The 24,492-nt window shown below is 31.0% G+C and overlaps 2 protein-coding genes across 4 annotated transcripts; both read left to right on the top strand.

Moving 5' to 3' along the window:
- Positions 1-161: 161 nt before the first annotated feature.
- On the top strand, positions 162-3,803 carry LOC114192527 (Tetratricopeptide repeat (TPR)-like superfamily protein). 2 transcript variants are annotated; one of them, XM_028082275.2, is made up of 8 exons: positions 162-460; positions 653-719; positions 799-838; positions 1,009-1,141; positions 1,239-1,310; positions 2,644-2,717; positions 3,387-3,448; positions 3,538-3,803. In XM_028082275.2, exons 1-7 carry the CDS (start codon positions 209-211, stop codon positions 3,415-3,417), a joined length of 669 nt encoding a protein of 222 aa, XP_027938076.2. In that variant the 5' UTR covers positions 162-208; the 3' UTR covers positions 3,418-3,448; positions 3,538-3,803. The 2 variants fall into 2 exon arrangements, with proteins under 2 accessions (XP_027938076.2, XP_027938075.2); XM_028082274.2 differs by having other exon boundaries at positions 2,637-2,717.
- Positions 3,804-8,251: 4,448 nt separating this feature from the next.
- LOC114189671 (phospholipase D zeta 1-like) lies at positions 8,252-15,985 on the top strand. 2 transcript variants are annotated; one of them, XM_028078302.2, is made up of 20 exons: positions 8,252-8,611; positions 9,114-9,215; positions 9,581-9,696; positions 9,825-9,966; positions 10,168-10,335; positions 10,771-10,944; positions 11,025-11,267; positions 11,760-11,876; positions 11,995-12,134; positions 12,227-12,376; positions 12,684-12,840; positions 12,926-13,375; positions 13,475-13,585; positions 13,983-14,129; positions 14,213-14,410; positions 14,506-14,607; positions 14,689-14,820; positions 14,946-15,011; positions 15,201-15,262; positions 15,367-15,985. In XM_028078302.2, exons 1-20 carry the CDS (start codon positions 8,423-8,425, stop codon positions 15,614-15,616), a joined length of 3,216 nt encoding a protein of 1,071 aa, XP_027934103.2. In that variant the 5' UTR covers positions 8,252-8,422; the 3' UTR covers positions 15,617-15,985. The 2 variants fall into 2 exon arrangements, with proteins under 2 accessions (XP_027934103.2, XP_085531620.1); XM_085675494.1 differs by having other exon boundaries at positions 8,578-8,611; positions 9,114-9,205.
- The last annotated feature ends 8,507 nt before the right edge of the window (positions 15,986-24,492 follow it).

Genomic DNA, 24,492 nt, shown 5'->3' with positions numbered 1-24,492 from the left:
TTTTAATCAGTGCCTATCTATCTTAATACAAAATCAATATAAAAGTGATTTTAACCTATATATACATATATATATATATATATATATATATATATATATATATATATATATATATATATATATATATATATATATATATATATATATATAGATGACAGCATTTCTGGTCACAAAATTTGACACCTGATCTTAGCTTCCAACCACAACCATGTCAAGTTTCATGTCCATTTCCCACAACCTTAAACCCTCCATATTGGTGTCTCCTTCTCTTCACCACTCTTCCTCATTCCCAATACTATTGTCTTCCAAACAACCCTTCTCTCTCACTCATCCTTTGAACCTCACACGAAGACTTTTCCTTCCCTCGGTTTCCGGCATCTGGGACGCTCTCACCGGCGCCGGTAACAATGGCCGTGAAGCCGTTCTCGCAATTCGACGCGGAATGTCTCTTTTCCGCCAGGTTTCTTCTTCAATTATACTTTTTCATCGTCAACTTTTTTTTTTTTTTTCATTTTGTACCACTTTGAGCATGTATCATAGCTGCTTAGTTTTTTAGTTATACAACATTTTATTCAGTAACACTTTTTGTGTCTATCTCTGTTCATTATGAATTGTTGTACAAGTAACATTTTGTAGTTAATTTATTGTTAAGGGTGATGTTTTGGGGTCTCTTGTGGAGTTCGACAAGGCAATTCAGTTGGATCCTCGTCAAAAGGCGTGTAGGTTTATACACTTCTGGAAAACGATTCATGAATTCACTTTGATATTTCGGTTATGAGATATTGTGATTGTTACCAGATCTTTGGCAAAGGGGCTTGTCACTTTACTACCTTAATCGGTACTTACTTACACTACACCTAATAACACTTTCTCTAGCTAAACTTTGGAAAGGATCGTTGTTGAATTTTTTATTGACAAAGTAAAATAGGTGTGGTGTGAGCAAGCACAACAATAATGTGGTGCTCCGAGTTTATCCAAAGGAGACTGAATTGAACCCTTTTACTGTAGATTTGAAGAGGGAGCTGAGCAGTTTCGATTTGATGTTGCGCAAAATCCAAATGACACGGAAGAGTCCATATGGTGCTTTCTGTGTGAAGCTCAGTTGTATGGAGTGGATGAAGCAAGGAAGCGATTTCTTGAGGCAAGTTGCTGCTTCTATCTCTAGCCACTAGGAAGTTAAACATGAGAATGGAATGTGTGAATATGCAAATAATTATCATCTTTCTAAATGAATTTAGGTTGGAATAGACCCGAGGCCAGTCATGCGGGAAGCATATAGCATGTTCAAAGATGGTGGGGATCCTGAAAAGGTGTGCTGTAGTTACATTCTTCATTAGTATGCATATATTTCTGTTATATATAGAACCATGCTTAATTCTCCCCCGTATAGCTTGAGCTACTTTTAGGAGAGTTGTTGTTGGTTCTTGACCATTTGTAAAGCATGCCATTTTTTTTTTGTTTTCATGCACATTTACCTCTTAATTTGGTTCCCCAAATCTAGTCCTCTCATACTTAAACTAAGATTGTGTTGGCAACTTGTTAATCTGGTCTATTATTTGCGAATTTTATATATTTCGTAGGACAGAATGTGTAACATCCGCTAACATTTTACTCAACTTTACAATCCTGCTTCATTTATACAACAATATGGCACCGTATTTCCCTTCTGTTATCATAGATCACCCATGATTATATCGTTGTTATATGAAGAGAGGGAGATTGTTGTAATGTTGAAAAGATGAAGGATATCAAGTGTAATCTTAGGGGTGAAAGTAAATTTTTCTCCCTTTCCTATCTTTGCACAAATGCCTAACTTGAGCTTGTCCTCTTGAAGCAGGCATTGCTTTGTTTCTCATCAGTTCTGCCTATTATTAACTATAATTTTTGTTTTGATCAGCAATAATAGAATACTAGGGGTGCTCTAACCCATATACAGAAAATATACACGTACATTAAACACCTAAACATAGGTTCAACACATCTTTAATGGAGATCCCATTGTAACTTTCCACATATCACACCCTTCCAAAACAGTACTATATATATAGTCTTAATATTTAGAAACTACCCATGCGAGTAAATTACCAAAACAGAGCAAATAGTTCACTATAATATAGAGTGTAATGAAAAACTCACTTATTTTTAGTGAGTAAATAAGAAGTAGGAAATTAGCATAGAGGACTTTCTGAGGCTGATATTTATCATCAAGGATCTGTTAACCACATCAGCAGCACACTGACAACCAATTAAAAAACTAGGAAGATAACATTATTCAAATTGAAAATATAGTCAAAATTTGAACTTTTTTAGAATTAGAAGTAGAGGACCAAAAGTGCAAATAGCCTAATTTTGTTTCACTTTTTTTAATGTGAGTTTTGGATTCGATAATATCTTTTGTCTAGTGGTAAAGTTTTGTGTGTTTGATAGTTAGAGTAAGGTATAATCTTAAAATTTTCTCGTTGGTTATTTTATCAGAATCAGTATTGTAAACTTTAAAACAGGTTTGCAGTAATTCTCTACTTTCTGTTCTCTGCAAAGGCACTGGAATATTTTTATTTGTCATGTTATTGGCACTCCATTATTTCTCTTGTCTCTGTAAAGGCAATCTGATGCGGGCAATTGATTTACCTGTCTAGCTTGTAGCTGCATTCTCTGGTGGAAGAGATAGTGAGTATTTTTATGCTTCATTATATGCTGGGCTTTATTACGAATCTCAGGTATTCTTGCAACTTCCAATCTTAAAAATATTAAGAGATTATTATTTGGTACAATGATTTACATCATTATCCGAATGGAACTCTAGTTATTGTTTACTCTGTTAGGTGGAATATTTATGGGGATGGTGATTTGACAGAATTGATTTTTTCTATATATATATTTTTACATAAGGAAAAATCAGGTATATGTTGTTAAAATGATAATTGTGCAGAGTCTTTCGTTGTCCAATTTATAAGGTTGTTACCAACTTAGCAAGAATTCAACAAGATCTTCTCTGTATGATGAATTTGTTAATAAGAAGCTGGTTTTCTTGTGTGTTATTGGATTGTTTAAAAGATTTTAAGGTACAAAATCCTTGGATTGAATCCCTGCAATTGCTTTATTCCTCTTTATGGGCACTATGCATGGTGATTCATTTCCAACCAAAAAATGCATGCATAAACGAAGAAGCTCATAATAGACAGGAGAAATATTCATTAGTTTACACACTTTGTTATTAGTTTTTGGAATTGGTAAGACAGTTGCAAGGTTGAAGAAAGTGAACCAACTGGAATATGGTGTATTAACCGGCCATCTTGTTCTGTGTCAGAAGATTTGTACTTTTTATGTTTTTTATTTGGGTTGAAGTTGCTTTATGAACTTCATACTAATGATTTTTTCATGTGTAGAATGAAACAGATGCTGCTAAAATTCACATAGTTGCTGCATGCCAGTCTTCTTATGGGCAAAGGTAGGGTTTTGAATAAGTACACATTTCTTAGGTAGTGAAAAGAGTGCAAATTCGGAACATGAAAGGTGCATATTCATTCTTTAATACAGGTCTGATGATTATATGGCTGCTCTTTCCAAGGTTCACTGTCTCTGTCGAAATTGGGTCTTCAACTAAAACTTGTATGCAGTGTGTCCATTTTTCACGATGAAGCTGATACATAAGTGTCTTTATGTACCACAAACATCTTGTGAGTTACTATGCTGCTGGAACGGTTAAAAGAATTTATCATATTCCTTTATTCTATTACTTCTTCACTTGATGTTGTGGCCTATATGAATATTACTAAAATTTGTAAACATGTTAGATTTCTTCACTTGATGTTGATTTCTGAAACACACTTTGGTCAGCTTATTATGTCTATAGTGAAATAGCCCCGGAAGTCTGGTATATCTCAATATAGGATGAAGTTTAGTCAAATTTGGAAACTTGTTCAATATATATAAATAATCTATTGATTAAATTGATGTAGTTGTTTGGGTTAAACGCTCTAGTTCTCTAGGTTATCATTTTGGAATTTAATGACTTTATCGTATTTCATTTTTAAAAGATAATTCAAAATGTTAAGAAAAGAGAAACGACGTATATAAGTTTCTTTTGATTTGATATATAGGACAATTTTTCTAACAAGAATAACAACTATATTAGTCTAGAACAGCCAAAACTTTCATACGTCAATATACATTTGATATGACCTCTCAGGAGTACTTGTCATAACTCACACCTGTCTCTCAGAAGCTATAACTATGTATGATGGTCGGGCAACACCCCTCCCAAGAGTATGATAAGGTCCTTATCTAGTACATTCGATCTCTTACCAAATCTACAAATAAGAATATTCTTCAACTCTCACAACTAAATATCTTTTTCTATTTGAGTCCAATACTTATTAGAGTTAAAATACTCTTAATTCTGTTGTGGCGTCAATACACTCCCCTCATCACCATACAAGTAGTATTCCCATCCTAAGAATCACTACCTTCTCATTCCACATCATTCATATCAAACCACAATAAAATTTCAACTAAATATAACATTCACAGACATTCACACAACACTTGCATAATTCACAAACTCACTCAGTGAGTTACACCTAGGAATGTACTCGCTCAACGACTAGGTGACTCGCCCAACGAGTCAAGTATTGAAACCAAAAACATATAAGTTAGCCCAGCAAAAGCAGATTTGCTCAGAGACCAAGCTCCCTTGCTTCTCTGCCAAAACTCAAATTTCACTCTCGCACAACGACTCATTCACTCACCAAATGGCTTAGGCCCTGCAAGCGAATTTAAATCAAGTTTGTCCAACGAGTGAAAAATCCTTATGCTCTCTGTAATTATTTTTAATGCTCACTCTATGAAGGTTTGCTCATCGAGTCTACATAAAAAAGAGACATAAATTTACATATTTGATTGTAACTTGGGCTCTAGTGGGTGTTTTTATCCTCTATCTCAACCGAAATCAGCAACCCAGTTAAAAGGACCATTAGAAGCCAAAGATGCAACCTCACATTCACTCTCAATTTCACAACTCATATACCAATCTTAACACAACCATGTTCAACACATCAAACTAAATCAAGCAAAGTTAAAATCTAATAACTCAACCATTCTAGCACAGATCAACATACTACATAGGCTTTTACTCAAATTAAACTAAATCACACAGTTTCATTCCTACTACATGTAACAGATCAATTCAAATTTCACTCATTTAGAAATATCATTTCAAATAATTTTCTATACAACAAATTATAACATTATTGCATCACACACAAATCAACTCATCATACAACAATATATTTAAATTTAAAACTTGCTTCCATTACATAGATAGATGCTCCTAAACTCAAAGATTCTTCACACCGGCTCTACCTTACACAGGTTGCTCTACTTACACATAAAAAAAACCCTTATTAACGATCAAAACACACTCTTACAATCATAACCAAACAGATATTCACCTTGAGCTCTTTAACATCACATGCAATTTGTTCATTTTTGTGGTAAGATCTTTAGCATAAGAACAGATGAGAGGTTGATTCGTATCATCTTGACTTGGTTCTGATTTATCCATTTTGTAAGAAAATCTAATTCGGTGTTCTTCTCCTATACGTATCCAATAGAACATGTTTAGACAAATCTTTTTCATGAAAAACCCACTTTATTTAGGCCGGGAAAATCATATGGTTTTATGAAATCATGTATCTAATATCCAAATACTATTGTATGTAAATAATGCATATTTTATTTCATTCATAAATCTGTTTTCTTCCTTAGGAATTCTAGTCTCAATTAAAATACTAGTTTTTATTGTTCATATGTTATTATTTGAATATACCACATCAATTCGTTATTTATGGATGATAATATTCCATTGATACAGAGTCACTCATTTTTCATCTAGGTTCAAATCTTACTAATAGGTCTACTAGAGTTCATAAATTGTTGAAAAAATTAACAAAAGAAACATAAACCCCTACACCCTCACATGCAACAAATTTGCTAAAAAAACTCAAAAAAATAAAACAAAAGATGAACTTACTCTGTTCAAGATTTAGACTGGGTAGAATTGTAGACTTCAACACCAAGAGTAACATATTCCCGTCTTCGAGCATAAGAAGGATAAAGTCAGAGATTTGAGATCCTGAGAGAAAATAGAGAAAATATTTAGAAAAAAGTTTTAGAGTAATAGTAATTCTTATAAAATGAAACTTGATTAGTGAAGAGTTCTATTTATATACCGACTTTTATGAATAAAATAATTGAATATTATTTTTAAGGTCACTCTTACTCTTATTATTTTATAGGTTCTTAAATGAGTCTTATTTTGAATTTATTTGTTTTTATCTCAATTGTATGAGTTAGGTTGGCTTATTCTAATATCTTTATAAAAAAATATTTAAAATGTATATAAGCAAAGAATTCCTTGAAAATTTTAAAATTAATTAAGCAAAATTAAAGTGATTTAAAAATGTACCCATTTTAATAATTTCTGTGTAAAATTATGCCTATTTTCGTTAATTTCATTCAAGTTCATCTATATTCCCTGTAATCTGTAACTAAATTGAATTATTACAGTGTAATTCCAGAAAAATCAATACATATCATAATTAAACTATATTATTACACTTTAAAATATTACAACATTGTTTATAATCAATAAAGAATATACATTTAAGTTAACGAATATGAATAAGCTATTTACCTTCACATATGTCAATTCGAGAACAATACCCCAAGACAAAGATGACTTTTGGAGTAAGAAAACTTGAGAAAAAAAAAAATAGAAATCGACATACCTAATTATACTTATGTAAAGTAAAAGAAAAGAAAGTAGATAGTTGTCTACTGAAATACAACTTCATCAAGATTATAGAAAAAAAAAAAACTCCAACAAAAGTAAAAAAAAGTTATGCATTATAACACAACTTCTTTATTTTGAATACTTATTTTTAAGCACGACCTATTGCAATTTTGTAAAAATACATCTATTTTAGTAATTTTTATATAAAATTGCACCAATTTTTCTTAAATCATATATATTATTGTGTTAAATATGTTTTTGGTCCCTTAACTTTCAGTGAATTTTGGGATTAGTCTATTTTGAAACTTTAGACCAATTTAGTCTTTCATCTTTTGAAATACATGAATTTAGTCATTTTAATCAAATTTTATTAGGTTTATTTGATGTTTCATACACATTTTAGAATTGTATGTGAGTTGTTTATACTGTTTGACACATTTTTGGTACTATGATAAAACACGCTTGAAATGTCAAATAAACTTAATAAAATTTGATTAAAAAAATTAAATTTACATATTTCGAAAAATGATAAACTAAATTGATTCAAAATTTTAAAATGGACTAATTCTAAAATTCACTTAATATTTAAAAAAACATATTTAACTTAAAATTAAACTAAAAAATTTTCGACAGTGAGATGATGTAATCATGACTTTGACACATTATATGATTCATGCACCTAATATCAATATTTTGTCCAATCCATGGTTTTAACCACTCTGCCACTGCCAGCCATTGTTTCTTTCTATTCAACTCTGTTACCTACTTTGTTCTTCCACGATACCAAACAACAAAATTTTATTTTTCTTCATTTAATTTTTAGGGCTACATTATTGCAAACTACTAAAGTCGAAAACACAAACCAAAATACCAAATGATTTACAAATCTATTTTCGTCCTATAAATAACTCGGCGCCGCAATTTATAAATAAGCTTCAATCCTATTTTTTCGGATTTTGACTTGGCTTCTTTATTCTGGAAAATATAGAATCAACCTAATATTAGCTTCAATTTGTTATTATTAAACAATACCAATCATATGCCATTTTGGCATATACTCACTCACAAGCATCAAAACTTGGATATTCCCTTCCAAACTCAAGGATATACCAATTTTCTTCACTTCTCCATTATTGGACAAAAAGTTAAGTCACAATAACTCTTTCAGGGGCCTAATCAGAAACATACAAAGTAAAAAATTCCCATATTTCTATCAGAGCTACTACATTAAAAGCTTTGTCCTTTTTTCAGTTGCATCATCAGATTTTGTTGCTTACTCCGACTTATATGGTTTCCGTTGCTTTTCTTACTCCATGAAACTCAAGGGTGTTATAAAACTTACCGTGGAAAAAATGGAAAATATTTCTATGTAAGTTAATTCCAATTTATACAATAAATTTATTTAATTTTCTTTTCTATCTGAAGATTCAACAAGTTAAACAAACCTATCAATTACTTTCCAAAATTTAATATAGTAAGAAATATTCCTGAGTTACGCATAGGGAAAGTAAAGAATGGGAAACCTCTGACAGAAACTATAAAACCCGCAACACAGTTGTCTTTGCTTCATTAAACAAAGTACGGTGTTTTGAACTCAACCTGGGAAGTAGCTATCTCCCACGTTTTCCCATGTCGTCTGAGCCGTTGATTCCACCGTCGGAAGCATTGTCAACTTCTAACTCCGTCAGGCGATGCGGCGAAACGGTGTGGATTTTCGATGAGTTGCCGAAGGCCACCGTCGTTTCCGTGTCGAGACCAGACACCGGAGACATTAGCTCAATCCTCCTTTCATATACCATTCAGTTGCAGTACAAACAGGCACAAGCTTCTTCTCACATACTCATTTGCTTCTTTCTAGTTTTCATCTCATTTTTTATGTGCAAACGATTTTTATTTTTCGATTTCTTTTCATAGTTTTTAAGCTTGTGGTCCAAGTTATTGGCCATCATGGCATTTGTGATCTCGTCAATATCATTCTTTTTTCAGCTGTCCAATGTTGTTTGGCGAATTTGAGTGGGAAAGACGAATGAAAATATCTGGTTTTGTTTTGTTTTGTTTTGTTTTGCCAAATGATCTTCAATTGGGTGGTTTCTGTTTGTATTGCCACTTGCTGAATCCATTAGATAGATGCATCCGTTTTAATTGTGCTCAGGTCTCGATGTTGTAAAACCTTAGTTCATAAATTATATGCGTGTCAGTTATTTACACTTTACACGTAGACTATAAGCTTTTTATGTATTGAATTATGATGTGAAGTGGTGTGGTTCTAATCCAACATCCCAACTATAATGTCTAAGTAACTGTTACATTTTTATTTCAGTTTAAATGGCTTCTAGTGAAGAAGGCATCACAACTTCTTTATTTACAGTTCTGTCTGCGAAAACGTGCAATAATTGAAGATTTTCATGACAGGCAAGAGCAGGTTTGCGCTTTCATTTTGCAACGTTGTTTCTTTCATTTAATCTTTAGCACCTCCTTAATCTCACACATTCACATTTACGTTCTAAAACCTGATTCTTTGTACGTTATTCGTATATTGCCAATAGTTCAGTTTTTGCTCCTCCCTCAAGTTTACTTAGTGACATCATTAAAGTCATTGCATTTGAAATATTGTTCTCTTTAGTCTTCTGTAGCTTTGTCTTGTACGGAGCTATCAAACATCAAAGAAGACAATTTTTAGATGTTGTGATTCTAATTATATTAATAAACTTGAACTTGAGGTGTTTCCTTCATTATATTTGACATATATGATTCAGCCTAATTTCTATCTTAATAAAACTCGTGAAGTTGAAAGAATGGCTCCAAAACCTGGGAATAGCAGACCAAACGGTAATAGAGCATGAAGATGAAGAACCTGATGATGGAGCTGTGCCTTTACTTCATGAAGACAGTGTTAAAAACAGGTATTTGAATTTGCTAAATGGTTTAAGTAATTAAAAATAGAATTTTTATTGGGATCATACATAAAAGTGTGTTTCTCTCTACTATTTTCAATGCGCTCCCGTACTCATTAATTTGGTCTTTTTTAAAGATATGTTCCATCCGTTGCTGCTCTACCAATAATTCGTCCATCACTAGGAGGGCAACATTCAATTGCAGATAGAGCCAAAGTCGCAATGCAGGGTTACTTGAATCACTTTTTAGAAAACTTGGATATTGTGAATTCTCAAGAGGTAACAAATGAAACTTCGGAGTTGGTAATTGTTGGATTTGTTTAGATAATTCTTAGCAGACCTTCTGAGAAAACCATAAATCTGTTTTTCCTTCAGTATCTTCTACACTTGTATGTATAATTAGGAAACTTTTACCATGTACCTAATGTGACTTCTCCAGAGCTAAAATTATCTTTTGTAACATATGGTTTTGGATTATAGGTCTGCAGGTTTTTGGAAGTCTCCAAGCTATCCTTTATACAGGAGTATGGTCCAAAACTGAAAGAGGGATTTGTAATGGTGAAGCATTTGTCAAATATTTCACAGGATTTGGATGTATCATGTTTCCCGTGCAATTGGTTTCGTTGTTGTAATAACAGCTGGAAGAAGGTTTGCTTCAGAAGTTTATTTTTGGTGATAATAGCTAGTTGAGTTTTTATGGTTGCATACTATTGGGAACTAAAATGCAGGTACAGTTTGTGGACTGAAATAAACTAACTGATCAATTGGACCTTTGGGTTGTATATATAATGTTAGAAATCTAAGTGTGAGTCTAAGTTTCATATTTGTTAGAAATGAGAAAGTAGAGCACTGTATAAGGATAAAGACTCATAAACTCATTACTTTAAGGTTTTGGGTTGAGAATGGTGTCAATGTCTTATGTGGTTGGACTCAAGTCTCAAACCTCCTCTTCCTCTGTAAACCTAACATATAATACCTTCCTTGTTTGAAATGCCTCTTTATGGTTATATATGGTCTCTGACAACTTTTTTTTCTTTTTCATTCAATCTTAATTTTAATCTAGAAATTGTTGTCTGCACATAGGTATGGGCTGTTTTGAAACCTGGGTTTTTGGCCCTCTTGGATGATCCCTTCAGCAACAAACCACTGGATATAATTATTTTTGATATCCTCCCTTCCTCTGATGGAGTTGGAGGGACCAAAGCATATTTAGCTGATCCTATAAAAGGACGCAATCCTTTGCGTTATTCATTCAAGGTAGTAAAAATTGTCTCTTCAAGATTATAAATGCTTTTGCTGCCAAAATTTTATTAGGAATTGTTTGAAATTATTAATAGGTTACTAGTGGAAATAGGAGCATATTGTTGAGAACTACCAGTAGTCCTAAAGTAAAAGCTTGGGTTGCTGCAATAAACGAAGCTAGTCTGAGACCTCTTGAAGGTTGGTGTTGTCGTCATCGCTTTGGTTCCTTTGCTCCCATAAGAGGTTTGACAGAAGATGGGAGCCAAGCCCAATGGTTTGTTGATGGACATGCAGCATTTGAAGCTATTGCTACTTCAATTCAAGAGGCAAAGTCAGAGGTACATGTTTCCATTGTTAATATTGTTAATCTAGAGTATATATATAAAGTTATTTTGGCTTCCTAATTCAATTTAGGGTTAATTATGTTTTTAGTTCTTGAACTTTGATGTGAAATTGTATTTTTCGTTCCTGTCCGAAATTTTGATACATTTTGGTCCTAAATTTTAAAAAATAATGGATCCAGTACTTTTAGCCCAATTATATTAAATTTTGTTGACATGTAAAACGACGTTACATACTAGTATCTGAGTGATTTACACAGTTTGACCCGTTTCGGCGTCAGTATCTGCTGGAAAATGCATTTGACATATCAACAAAATTTAATTTAATTGGACTAAACGGACTATATCCATTCATTTATTAAGTTTAAGGACCAAAATATATCAAAGTTTCGGACAGGGAAAAATTTCAATTTCGGATCAAAGTTCAGGGACTAAAAACACATTTAACCCTTCAATTTTTAATCACAAGAGAATGAAAACTGGTTGCAGATCTTCATCACGGGCTGGTGGCTATGCCCAGAGCTATATCTGAGGCGACCTTTTGATAGTTTTTCTACCTCTCGGTTAGATTCTTTACTAGAAGAAAAGGCAAAGCAAGGGGTTCAGGTACACATTCTATTCTCATCAATATAGTCCATTTTCTTTGCATTTGTCTGAATTCTTACAAGATTGAATAATAACAAATAGAATTATGCTTATGTTATGCCATTAAATGATTCTGCAGATCTATGTGCTTCTCTACAAGGAGGTTTCTTTAGCTTTGAAAATCAACAGCTTGTACAGTATGAAAAGACTGCTCAAAATTCATGAGAATGTGAAGGTACTGCGCTATCCAGATCATTTCGCTGCTCGTGTGTATTTATGGTATGTACTATTATTTAAAAAAGGAAGTTTGAATATCTTCTTATGTGGACCTTTTTGGGGCATATATGATGACTAATTTTGGTTTCTTATAGGTCGCACCATGAAAAACTTGTAATTATTGATTACAAGATTTGCTATATTGGAGGATTAGATTTATGCTTTGGTCGATATGACACACCTGAACATAAAGTGGGTGACTGCCCTTCTGTAATATGGCCTGGAAAGGACTATTACAACCCAAGGTATTTCTTTTCCAATTTTCATCATTTAAAAAAACATGGAGATTTTTTTGTGAAACAGTGTTTGAATATGTTCCTAGAAGAAAAGGTCCAAGTTTCTTATACTCTAGGTCCATTGTAATTCCTTTAGATATGTTTGAGACTTGTCGCTGTGTCCGTGTTTTACATTTTTTCAACTTGGACGTTTCTTCATATCTGTGTCCATGTCTGGTCTTCATATTAGTGTCTGTGTCCATGTCCGTGTCTGGTCTTCATAGGATGCTATACTAAGTTTCTAGTATTATTCTTCTGTAATTTTGTACTTTGATAGGGAATCTGAGCCAAATTCGTGGGAAGACACCATGAAAGATGAATTGAATCGTGAGAAATATCCCCGTATGCCGTGGCACGATGTCCATTGTGCTCTTTGGGGACCTCCCTGTCGTGACATTGCTCGTCATTTTGTCCAACGTTGGAACCATGCTAAGGTATACAAAATGATGTTATTTATTCTCAAATATTTTCTTTTTATTATTGTATCCGCGCTATCTTACATGGCGAATCTTATCACAGAGAACCAAAGCTCCAAATGAACATGAAATTCCTCTACTTATGCCTCACCATCACATGGTCCTTCCTCATTACATGGGAAGAAGCAGAGAGATAGACATTGAAGAAAAGAAAGATGAAGAAGAGAGGAAAGAAATTGTGAAGCAAGATTCATTTTCTTCAGAGTCTCCAGTGCAAGATATACCACTACTTTTACCGCAAGAAGCTGATGGAATTGTTACTTCAAATGGAGATCATACAAATTTTAGTCAAATTTCTCCATCGAAGGAGGACGAAACTCTAGTTTCAGACACACAGACCAAAGGTTTTCAAGATGAAGTTGTTCCTTTACTCTTGGGAGCACAATCTTTTGCCGATGTTCTAGATGATTGGTGGGAAGCACCAGAAGGCACCAATGATGACACTATTTTGGAGTATGGACAAGTTGGTCCACGCACCACCTGTCATTGCCAGGTTAGTTATGATGCTTGAATAATTAGTTTCAAACAGTTTCTATTTCTTAGAACAATTATATTCTCTTTCTTGGAACAATTAGTTTCTCTTTATCAACAGGTAATCAGAAGTGTCAGCCAGTGGTCTGCTGGAACAAGCCAGCCTGAAGAAAGCATTCACACTGCATATTGTTCCCTTATTGAAAAAGCAAAACATTTTATCTACATTGAGGTAAGTTAATTGTGAGGAACTCCTATTTTTATACACTTTTCCTTTCAGTATCTTAAGATATTTGGCCTTTGGGGTTACTATGTGTTAAATACATTAGTCTGTCAGGTATTAATTTTCCAGTTTTTATACTGTGTTGGTTGAGTATTGTCAAATAAGATCAAGATCCAAAGTCATGATATAAATTCTTCATCTCCAAGTCATATTTAGAAAAGAAGTATTTGGAGATTATTTTACGAACTGCACCTCAAGAATGCAAATCCTTCATACAAAAAATACCTTATGGCAATTAGTATTAAGTTCTGGTTTGATTGGTTTCTTACAGTGTACGTTATTATAGTGGTTTCTTACATTGTACCCATTTCCCCCTTTTTGTCTTTCTCATTTTGTTTCCATTCAGAACCAATTTTTCATATCAGGTCTATCAGGGGATGACACAATACAGAACCGTATTTTGGAAGCTCTATATAGGCGTATTTTGCAAGCCCACAAAGAACAGAAAGACTTTAGAGTTATAGTAGTGATTCCCCTCTTACCTGGCTTCCAGGTAAATGTAACTTGCCTTTGTTTTATAACATAAATCCTCTTTGGTGTAGTCTTCAATCGTTTTCTGTTGTGAACTATTAACAGGGTGGTCTAGATGATGGTGGTGCTGCTACTGTGAGAGCCTTAACACATTGGCAGTATAGAACGATTTCTAGAGAAAAGCACTCGATACTGTACAATCTTGAAACTGTACTTGGTCCTAAGACTCATGATTATATTTCTTTCTACGGTTTACGATCTCATGGTAGACTCTATGAAAATGGTCCTGTGGCTACAAGTCAGGTATAATATATAATGAAACAACTTTTGGCTTTTATAATAAGGATTTAACACCACATATTTTTCTTGTTTGATGCATATTTCCCATATCTTTGCAGGTGTATGTGCACAGTAAATTGATGATAATTGATGATCGTGTATCTTTTATTGGATCATCGAACATAAATGACCGCAGTTTGCTTGGTTTAAGAGACTCTGAGGTGCAATTGATATCTGCTTTTTGTCTCTTTAATCAGCTATTTCTTATAGCACGCGCAATTCTAATAGTTTTCATAAACCAGATTGGAGTGCTTATAGAAGATAAAGAATATGTTGAATCTTTGATGAATGGAAAGCCATGGAAGGCTGGAAAATTTTCCTATAGCCTCCGCTGCTCCCTGTGGTCTGAACACCTTGGTCTTCATACCGGAGAGGTTAGTCAAAATGATAAAACTTTGGTCTTTATGCTATATCTCACCAACACATGCTTGGTCTGTATGTTCATTTGTTTACATTACTTGATGACACCCTCTTAACAATATTCTCTTTCTCGTAACAGATCAGTAAAATCAGTGATCCGGTGGTAGATACAACCTACAAGGACTTGTGGTCAGCAACTGCAAAGGTTAGATTTTGTCTCACTGGTTTGTGTATTTCCTCTTTTCGACAACATCGTAACCAATCAAGATGTCAAAAATTTGATTTTTTTTAAGCCCCTGTGTTCTAATAAATGAGCATTTCTTTTTCTTTGACAAACATTATTCATCAACAAACATGATACAGTGACATGTTGACTTTGTTTTTGGATGAGCAGGAAAATGCAAGCATATACCATGAGGTCTTTGCTTGCATTCCCAACGATGAAATACACTCAAGGTATGTGGAGTTTTCCCCGTTTCTTGTAGGGTCTCTGAATATCCTGTTTTTGGTATTGTTTTATCCTTTTGTTGTTAAGTAACAAAGTTTAGAATAATATGCAGAGCTGCACTTCGGCAAAGCATGAGTGAGTTGAAAGAAAAAGTTGGTGATACGACGATAGATATGGGAATAGCCCCTGATAAGTTGGTGTGCCATGAAAATGGAGAAATGAAAAGAATAGAGGCGATAGATAGGTTGAAGTGTGTGAAGGGACACCTTGTTTCCTTTCCTTTGGAGTTCATGCGTGAGGAAGATCTTAGACCAGCTCTTATGGAGAGCGAGTTTTATGTTGCTCCTCAAGTCTATCATTGAATATGCTACTTTGGAGACTCAGAGAGAAGAATTCATGTAACTCGTATCTGATTGATGTTATATCTGATTGATGTTATATCTTTACGATGAATCTTGTTTCGAAAACTGAAAGAGAAAGGATCCAATGTTGTTTTCGATCACCAGAAGAATTGCTGGGAATATGCCATGCAACCTTCATATATGTTGTACAGTACTAATTCTTTTTTTTTTTTTTTTCTTTACGGGATAAGGCTTCGTTCATTGTGAAGGAAATTGTATATATATTCTTCTTCTATTGGTCTGGGATTTGTTTTTTTCTTATGTAAGATGATTCTTTTCATAAGGTTATTAATAAGTATTGCAAGTTGAGGTTATTGATTTGATTTTAAACTTACTTCTCTTGATCAAGAGACCCTCCCTCTTAAAATTAAATAAAAAACAATACTTGTCTTGACATATAAAAATAAATTAAAAAACCGTACCATATGAATTAAGCACGATGGTTTACTTTCTAGTATAAAAACCTTTTAACAGTTTATAAAATTGTTAAAATACGTTAATAAAAATTGACATCACTGAAAAAAGAATTGTAAATAACAATTCTACATATTATACTGGTTAAATAAAATTATACATATACTAGTTAACTAAAATTAATTAATTAATTAATTAGATAAGACAGTTCACAGAAAATAAGAAAACATACAGTTTGAAATATAAATTTAAATATATTTTTAATCTGTATAAAATTATATAATTTTTGTTTTGTCGGTTAATATTTTTCATTTAAATTATTTTTTAAAAACTTTTTCAGTTTTAAAAGAATATTTCGCATTGAGATAAAAATAGCTTTAATTATTATTTAGATTTAAAAAATTAAAATTAAGATATTATAACTATTTTATATTCTATCATACTTTTTCTTTTTTACATAGAGTATGAAGTCAATAATATCAAGAAGAACATATATAACAATTCACAAACTTTTCTATCTTGTCCTATCACTTCCATCAAAGTAAATGTATACGTATATTTTTTGTGTTTTCCAACTAAACAATAAATGTTTTGTATCTTTTTGAATCATCAAGATAATTTTTTTAACAAGTATGGAATTTTGAAACTCATTTTCTAACGTTTTAAGTTTGTTACCGATAATCAACAATTTATTTAAGTATTTTTTAATTGTTGGAGACTTTTGCGATGCACATTTTCTTATCAATTTTAAAATTTATGTCTTGAATCTTCTCGCTTGTTTTGTATTCTCTAATTAAATAATTCCAAGTTTATTTGTTAGTAAAATAATAAAGTCGCATCTTTCACAACTTACACGAAACTTTAGCATAGTAAAGTGTTTTCAACTTTAATGTCATGTTCATTTGATAGAGAGGATTTGAGAAAAAAAGAAGTGAATTTAAGAATGAATTATGTGTTATTTTTTTTAAGAAATTTAGAGGTGATTGTGAGTAGATTTGAAAGTTAAGTTTGTGAAAAATTTGATTGATGTGATACATTAAAAAATATATTTTAATAGAAGTATTGATGAGATTACTATTTTGCCCTTTATATAATAATTAGAATAAATTGATATTAGTATGAGTAAAAAAAATTGTTTAAATTTTTCTAACTAGTAAAATTGAAAAAAAAAATTAACAAAGAAAAACAAGGTTCAGCCACCAAATAGGATCCATGGTAACATAAAGTTTATGTAATTTGGATTGAATCTGCATATACGGGATTAAATCATCTCCTTTTAAAGCACACATATTTGTTCCTTGTCATGTGGGATTGGATCTCTCACTTTCACGCACACATAGATCCGTTCCATTTGAGGTGGGATTGAATCTCTCACTTTTACGCCTACACAGATTCGTTCAGTTCTTTAACCAAGAGGGTAAAATTGTATTTCATTAGTGAATCAGCTCAAATGGCCTCCCAGTACGCGAGATCGAAAAAATGATAAATCTCCACTAATCATCACATTCCCTTGCTCTTAATTTTCTTCAAACGAACGTCGGAAGTACTACGTAATCCATCTTCAAACAATCATTTAGCGATCGAATTAGCCACTAAAATTTTAGTGGCTAAATTGGTCTCTATAATAAAAAGTGACTAATCATTTTAGCGACATATTAGCGACCGAAATTTTGGTGGTTGTTAGCGACCAACACTTAATTCAGTCGCTAATGATTTTGCCACCAGAGTTTTCACAACTACATAATTTTGGTCGTTAAATTATTTGCGATCAATTTTAAGTCTTTTAGCGATCGAAATAGGTGATTGCTAAAATGTTTTTTTTGAGTAGTGATAAGAGGTAAATTGTGAGATATTAATATAAAATGTAATCTTAGATCTAGTTCAAGAAAGTCTAATAACATGATTTTCTAAGTAAAAATGTTATTTTACTAATTAATATATATATATATATATATATATATATATATATATATATATTAATTGATGACATTAAAAAAATATATGAATGATAAGGTCCATGTGCATGAATCTTTCATTCATAAATTGATATATATCCTTTTTATGTGTTAGTTGAAAAATCTTATTGAAGTACCAATCAAGTACTAAGTTATTGCGCCTATAAACAAAATCACTATAAATAAATATTTAATACTTATAAACTAATATTTAAATTCAAAGAAAACATTAAACATCTGGCATAGGGAGTGTTCGTGTACACTGATGGAGTCAACATGTGTGCAAACTTTTATGTTTATCAAAGCCTCAACTTTTCTTGGTTTATACATTTATAAGAATAAAGAGTATATTCCACTCAATTGGAAATTTTTTTGTTGCATTATCTTCTTCCTTTCATTCCAACTTCTTATTAAATGTTCAAGCTTCCATAAAAAAGCTTAAGAGTTTAGGATGTTTAATTTGAAGTCGTGTAGAAGAATCATAATTTTTCTTACTGTAAACTCGTGTTGTTTAAGTATAATTTATTCATCTTTGTAATGTTTTAAAAATGTGTTCGTATTGATAAAATTTGTTTAAAATTGTACCAACTTTATAAATGATCTAATTTCAAACACATAATTTATAATTTACTTTATATTATTTAAATAGTTAAAAATTCGATCCGGTACTTGAAGATTGATAGAACTTCCAAAAATCAATTAAAATCTATAGGGCTATAAATTGAGTCTAAGTCTTATAAAAAAAAATTATTTAATTAATAAATCTTGTAATTTAAAAGATATTTTAGCAAAAGAAAAATGAATTTATATTTTGTAATTGAAATACTTATAAATAGAAAAGTAGCTTCAACACTTAAACTTTATTTTGAATCATGAGATTATTCACTCTAAGATTTGTAGAGTCATATGTAAAAAAAAAAAAGTTTATAATTAAAACAAGGTGGCTAACCATTATTTAAGAAAAACCAAAGTTTTTATAACTTAGAATGTAAGATAAGATGTTGTTTTTCAAATTCTTTAGTTATGTGAAGAAGATAAAATGTAAATGTTTTGTTATTTACATCTTAAACTCATTATGATATTTGAATAGCATGTGAAGATAGATTAATAATTATTGAAAAAGGTTGACACGTAATGTGTTTGACCATCTATGGAAAACAGCTTTAACGTTACATGACGACGTGGAAGAATGATTCAACAATTTAGATGTTTCACATTTTACACGAGACTTTAGTACTCCAATCATTAAATGAAGTTATAATGCGGTGTGTGGACCAAAACCTTTCACTTCTCTAATTTGAATTTCTCCACCAATTCATGGCTTAAAACATACCAATATTCAGAATGAACTATCGTTCTTTCTATTGCTACCCAACTTGGCCACATATGTCTCCTCTTTCAACACACCCATCACCACTACATCTCAATGCACACTGTGTTACTGTTCTCCTTTTCTCGAACTTCCACTTACATAACTTGCTGCAAAATTTCATCTCAATCGTTATTGTGATGGAAATACACTCAATAAGTTTGAATTTTTTTTATATCTAATCTAACCCAACAGTAAGCTTTATAAGTTCTTCTCATTTATACGATGTTTAACTTATTTATTCAAATTTTATAACCACACCATAATATAACTAAATCATCTTTTTTTTTTTAGCTGCTCTTACGGTGTGAAGGTGAGTCTTGAATAAATTTATAACTTTGTTAGGTTTACAGAAAGAATTTTCCTGAAGAGACACAATTTTTTTAAGGCTGAGTCCCTTCAACCACGTTAGTACATTCTTCTTTCAGCGAAAATTATTCTTTTTCTGTTCTATTCTGTACTACTGTTTTTTTAATGGGACACGCATACCTAGAATCTTTGTCAAGAAAACTTTTGATACAAAAATCATATTGCACTCGTCTGAACCGGATTTAACCATTATTACAGAGAGAATTTCATTGGGAAGACACAATATCAATGAGACCTGAGTCCAACCACATAAGACATTGACACGACTCTTAACTTCAAACTTTAAAACAATAAATTTATGAATCTTTATCCTTATATAATATTCTACTCTCTATTTTTAATCAATATAAAACTTAAACTTATATTTAGATTTCTCTAAAATTTGGCATCGAAAGCTACAAATGAGTTGATGATAGCAAGTAATTTATTGGTATAAATACACATTTGGTACCCAAACTTTTTCGGAAAGTTCAATGTGGTACCCGAACTTTAGGAATGTTCAATTTGGTACCCCAATTTTCTAAAGAGGTTCAATTTGGTCCTCTCCGTTAAGTTGGAGTTAACACCGTGTCCGTACAGGACACGTGTCAAGCCATGAAATTTTTATTTTTTTTTAATTTTTTTTAAAAAAATTATTTTTTTTTTTCAAAAAATTAATTTTTTTTTTCAAAAAATTTAAAAAACTGCCACGTGTCAGTTTATCATCGTGCCACGTGGCAGCTTACAAGCATGACACGTGGCAGTGTAATAGTTGTTTTCAATTTAGTACCCCAATTTAAATTTTTGGTTCAATTTAGTACCCAAATTTTTTAAAATGATCCAATTTCGTCCTTTCCTATTTGAGACCAAATTAGTAAATAAGCTTAATTATAATTTATATAAACAAGTTAAAATAATTGTTTTGAATTTATACATCAAATCACTACACCTAAATATTCAAATTATTTTATTTTTTACAATCGTAAAAAATTTCATGTATAAAAAATTACAAAGGTTAAAATGAAAAAAATAAAATAATTTAAGTATTTAGGTATAGTGATTTGATGTATAAATTCAAAACAATTATTTTAACATGTTTATATAAATTATAATTAAGCTTATTTACTAATTTGGTCTCAAATAGGAAAGGACGAAATTGGATCATTTTAAAAAATTTGGGTACTAAATTGAACCAAAAATTTAAATTGGGGTACTAAATTGAAAACAACTATTACACTGCCACGTGTCATGTTTGTAAGCTGCCACGTGGCACGATGATAAACTGACACGTGGCAGTTTTTTAAATTTTTTGAAAAAAAAAAATTAATTTTTTGAAAAAAAAAATTAATTTTTTAAAAAAAAATTTAAAAAAAAATAAAAATTTCATGGCTTGACACGTGTCCTGTATGGACACGGTGTTAACTCCAACTTAACGGAGAGGACCAAATTGAACCTCTTTAGAAAATTGGGGGTACCAAATTGAACATTCCTAAAGTTCGGGTACCACATTGAACTTTCCGAAAAAGTTTGGGTACCAAATGTGTATTTATACCTAATTTATTTATTGAGGTGAGAGAAGGGTTAATTTATGATTGTCAGTGGTTGGGAAAGCATTGATCCTACCAAAACACTATCGACAATTCTATTCTTTATGTAATTATATATCTCGTTCCTTCACTATCCAATCAATAATTCCTGCTCATTTCAATGTCTGAAGTTTTCAACCTCAAATTCTACTTTTTAATTCATTATAAGTATTTATGATCTATGAATTTACTCCTTTTCTATTATAAGAAGAAAAAAAGAAAACTATTTTATCGATTGCGAAAATTCGTTATTAATGTATTTAAAATTCCATCAGTAAATTCAAGAAACATTTAAAACCAATTATTCATTTAGACGAATTTATTTTTTGAGATGAAAGTAATTGTCTTTAATCTCCACTATATCGTGACAGTGATTAGAAGACGTTTGTGTTTACTTCGTCATTTTATTTTTTACATTCATGCTAACCACAACTCAACATCAATTCAAAAGTCTTTTCTTCCTTTAGGAGGTGAATTGTTATGTATTAATATAAATTATTGCAATCTCAGACCTAGCTCAAAGTCTAGTCACATGATGATCTTCTAAGTAAAACATATATTGTTTTACTAATATATTTTTATTAAATTGATGACATTAAAAAAATATATGCAAAATAATGGCCATGTGCATGGATCTTTCATTCATGAATTGATTGATATCATTTTTATATGTGTGGGTTGAAAACTTTATTGACGTACCAAGTACTAAGTTCACAAAATCATTATAAATAAATATTTAAATTTATTAACTAATATTTAAATTCAAAGAAAACATTAAACATCTGGCAGAGGGTGTGTTCGTGTACACTAATGGAGTCAACATGTGTGCAAACTTTTATGTTTATCAAAGCCTCAACTTTTCTTGGTTTATACATTTATAAGAATAAAGAGTATATTCCACTCAATTGGAAAATTGTTTCTTACATTATCTTCTTCCATTCATTCCAACTTCTTATGAAATGTTCAAGCTTCCATAAAACACATAAGAGTTTAGGATCTTTAATTTGAAGTTATGTAGGAGAATCATAATTTTTCTTATTGTGAATCGTATTGATTAAGTATAATTTATTAATCTTTATAATGTTTTGAAAATTTGTTCGTACATAAATTTATTTAAAATTACACTGATTTTATAAATGGTCTAATTTCTAACAGTAATATTAGGTATCTCAGATTAATTAAATATAAGACAAATTTATAATATATATATATATATATATAGTAAATATAAATATCATCTTACACGGTTATCTGTTTTGTAAAGTTATATTAAACTTATTAAAATCTATTTTCTAACCTAATATAAAGATTAAAACCTATTATAATTAGATTTGACATTTGTTAATATCAAAAGATTTATTATTTATTACATTTATTATGTCATTTATTATTATATTAAAAGTCGTTATTAAATCATTCATCGATAGGGATGGCAAAAATATTTGTGTCCGCGAATATCCGCGGATAAAATTCGCGGCAGATAGTTAGTACCTGCAGGTATTTATTATTCGCGGATAGCAGGTAAAGGATATTTTAATACCCGCTTATAAACGAGTCAGGTGCGGGTATCATACTATTCGTACCGCAAAAAATTAAAATTAAAATTTAATTTATATTTTATTAAGTTAAATTTAATTAAAATTAATATTAACAGTATATTTTATTATGTCAAATTTAATTATAATTATAATTATAATTTAATTTAATTTATATTTTATTTTTATAATTTTATATTAAAAAATTTATAAAATATATTTTTTTAAATATTTGCGGGTATCGGATATCCACGAGTACCTGCAATTTTAAAAATATTTGCGAATATTTTTTAAACGGATACCCGACAGGTAAACGAACGGATAACAACGAATTTTTTTTCGTGAGTAGACACTATCAATAGTCAACCCGACCCGTTGTCATCCCTATCCATCAATATCTAATTTTAAACTCGAAAAAATGTCGAAAATCTTGACTCTATACAAAACATAAAAAGATACATGTTCAATAAAGTGAACTTTAAACTTGTTCATTCTTAAAAAATTAACATATAAAATAAAATTTAACACTAATTTATATAAAATAAATTAATTCTAGAGATAGTTATAAGATCTCCAACAAAAATAAGACGGTGTTTGAAATGAAGAAGAGAAAAAGTCATAAGTGAAAGGTACGAGTAAAAGTTGTAAGCATCAAGATCATACCTACCATTTCACAATATTAGGCACCGCTTCCAGGATCTCCGGTCCAACATTAGTCGGTAATGTATAGCCCATGCACCGCCCCACACATGATTGTTCACTGCCACGTGTCACGTCTCTGTCCATGCCTTTATTGCTTATGACTTCCATCATGTCCTCTGCATCATTCCCTCAAGATTGTGGACCGCAGTTTTAGGACTGCTTTCACATTGAAAATTTGACAACAGAATAAATTCAATTTTCTTAATATTCATTTTAAGAGCTATGATAATAATAAAATATACAAAAAATTTGAAGTTTACACACTTATTTAATAATTTTTTCAATTTCAAAATTATTATGACAAACTGTCTCAATTTGAAGGGGATAAATGAGAAAAGAGTTTGCAGTAGTTAAAAAAATGTAAAGGTATAAATCATTTAATAGATTTTTTCTTGAATATGATTTTTCAGATTTTTTTATTTAGTTTTTATATTATTTAGAAAATTAATCTGAATTTTTCTATTAAATCAATATTAACACAGTATAAAAGGTAATCACGTCTAAATGATTTTATATTTATCTACTAAAATAATTATGAAGTTACGGTGACTAAAAAAATTAAAAAAGCTTAAAATTACATTTTTACAAAAAAATAATAATTATATTAATTCTTCTTAAATAAATAAAACTAATTTTAAAAAAATAAAATAAATTAATCAAATATTGAGAAAAAAGGAATTAATTCAACAAGTACGAAACTCAGAAAACCTACATATAGAACGTGTGAAGCTCGTGGAATATAATTAATGCATGCTACCGACAGGGAGGTCATGACCCATATGAATGAATGACCATACATACATTTCCATGGACCAGGGCCCACCAAAATACGAGTTAAGTCTTGCCTTTGCTTTGTGTTGATGTATTCACAAATCATGCTTGGTCGGACCGTAAACATGGAACATCATCGTAACAACCTCCCAACAAA

Source organism: Vigna unguiculata, chromosome 7, assembly GCF_037176805.1.
Source record: "Vigna unguiculata cultivar grain cowpea cultivar isolate G323 ecotype 2 chromosome 7, ASM3717680v1, whole genome shotgun sequence".
NCBI lineage: Eukaryota > Viridiplantae > Streptophyta > Magnoliopsida > Fabales > Fabaceae > Vigna > Vigna unguiculata.
The sequence above is the reverse complement of the archived record's forward strand: the minus strand, read 5'-3'. Positions and strand labels throughout refer to the sequence as shown.